The sequence below is a fragment of the Arachis duranensis genome, chromosome 8 (genome assembly GCF_000817695.3).
Source record: "Arachis duranensis cultivar V14167 chromosome 8, aradu.V14167.gnm2.J7QH, whole genome shotgun sequence".
In the NCBI taxonomy this organism is placed as follows: Eukaryota; Viridiplantae; Streptophyta; class Magnoliopsida; order Fabales; family Fabaceae; genus Arachis; species Arachis duranensis.
Genome location: NC_029779.3, coordinates 10,605,757 through 10,606,925, shown reverse-complemented (window position 1 = coordinate 10,606,925; position 1,169 = coordinate 10,605,757). Strand labels below are relative to the sequence as shown.

The window sequence follows — 1,169 nt, the reverse complement described above, 5'->3', positions numbered from 1 at the left end:
TAATTTCAAATAAAAAAAAAACTAACTTTTTTAGAAAACAAAAAATATTATTTGTACACTAAAATCAGTAATATATTTGTGTATATATGTGTATTTTAATTTATTTTTAACATGTATTTATATTTTAACATATAATTTATACTAATAATTAATTTTAGTGACTGATTTTAGTGTTCACGTAACATGATTCTTTAAAAAAAACAGATGAAGGTAATTTATATAACTTAGCTTGGTAAGCACTCACCCGAAGCCAAGTTGAGGATGCAGAACAGAGCCATCGTCTAATCTAAAGGAAATAAAGTCCCTAACAAGCACCCCTGAACAAAATTCATTGTCTGCATACTCGATTTTATATTTACATGGCCCAGTTGGTGGAGCGCAGTTTCTATTTAGCGCAGCACAAAGGGGTTCTTTGCATTGGATGTTACTGTTGGGGTTATACGGATAATATTGTGAACGCTGCAAGTAATAAAGACACAAAAATCAAGGAGAATATATAATTAAGGTTGTTACGGTATAAATGAATGATAAAACTAAATTAATTTAAGATTGATTCTTGCATTGCATTGCTTACAGGTGTGCAGGTCTTACAGGGTTTGGACTGAACCCAAGTGAGATCACTACCAGAGTCAATGTCAAGGTCGTATAATTGAGGTGGATTTCCAATTGCCACTTTCACTGTATAATATCTGTATCAATACAAAAAGCAAAATATTCATTTAATTTTAAGGAAAAATCAATTACAATATAGTATACAAAGAAGCTACACAGAAAAAATTAAAATTTTAGGTAAAATTAAAAAAAAATTAAGTACATAAAAATGTAAAATTTTAACTAAATTTAAATTATAAAATTATTAGAATTAGTATAAAATTTTAATTAATTTATTTAAAATTATAATATTAAAAAATTTTAAAAATTAAATTGGGATTCAAGGTACTATATGCGTGCAAAGAAGCCACCGTAAAAATGGAATGATTTAATTTGGATACAAATTAAGAGCATTGTTGAAATAATCAATTAGTCAAAGACTTAACAAGGAAGTTAACTTTGAGAATAATTGATCAGAACAAAAATATGGACTATACATTATTTTATTTTATTTATTACTATAATGGAAACCAGAATGGTAGAATCAGCATCCATATCATTTCTTCTTTAAACATAGA

At 26.7% G+C, this 1,169-nt stretch overlaps 1 protein-coding gene across 1 annotated transcript in view; it reads right to left on the bottom strand.

The window, feature by feature from the left end:
* Positions 1-1,169, bottom strand: part of LOC107460726 (aspartic proteinase Asp1) — a 3,713-nt gene that overhangs the window by 2,114 nt on the left and 430 nt on the right. Inside the window, exons 2-3 of the mRNA XM_016079115.3 lie at positions 575-689; positions 245-459 (exon numbers count right to left, since the gene is read on the bottom strand). Coding sequence (XP_015934601.1) covers positions 245-459; positions 575-689 — 330 coding nt within the window. The remainder of the gene's footprint in view (positions 1-244; positions 460-574; positions 690-1,169) is intronic.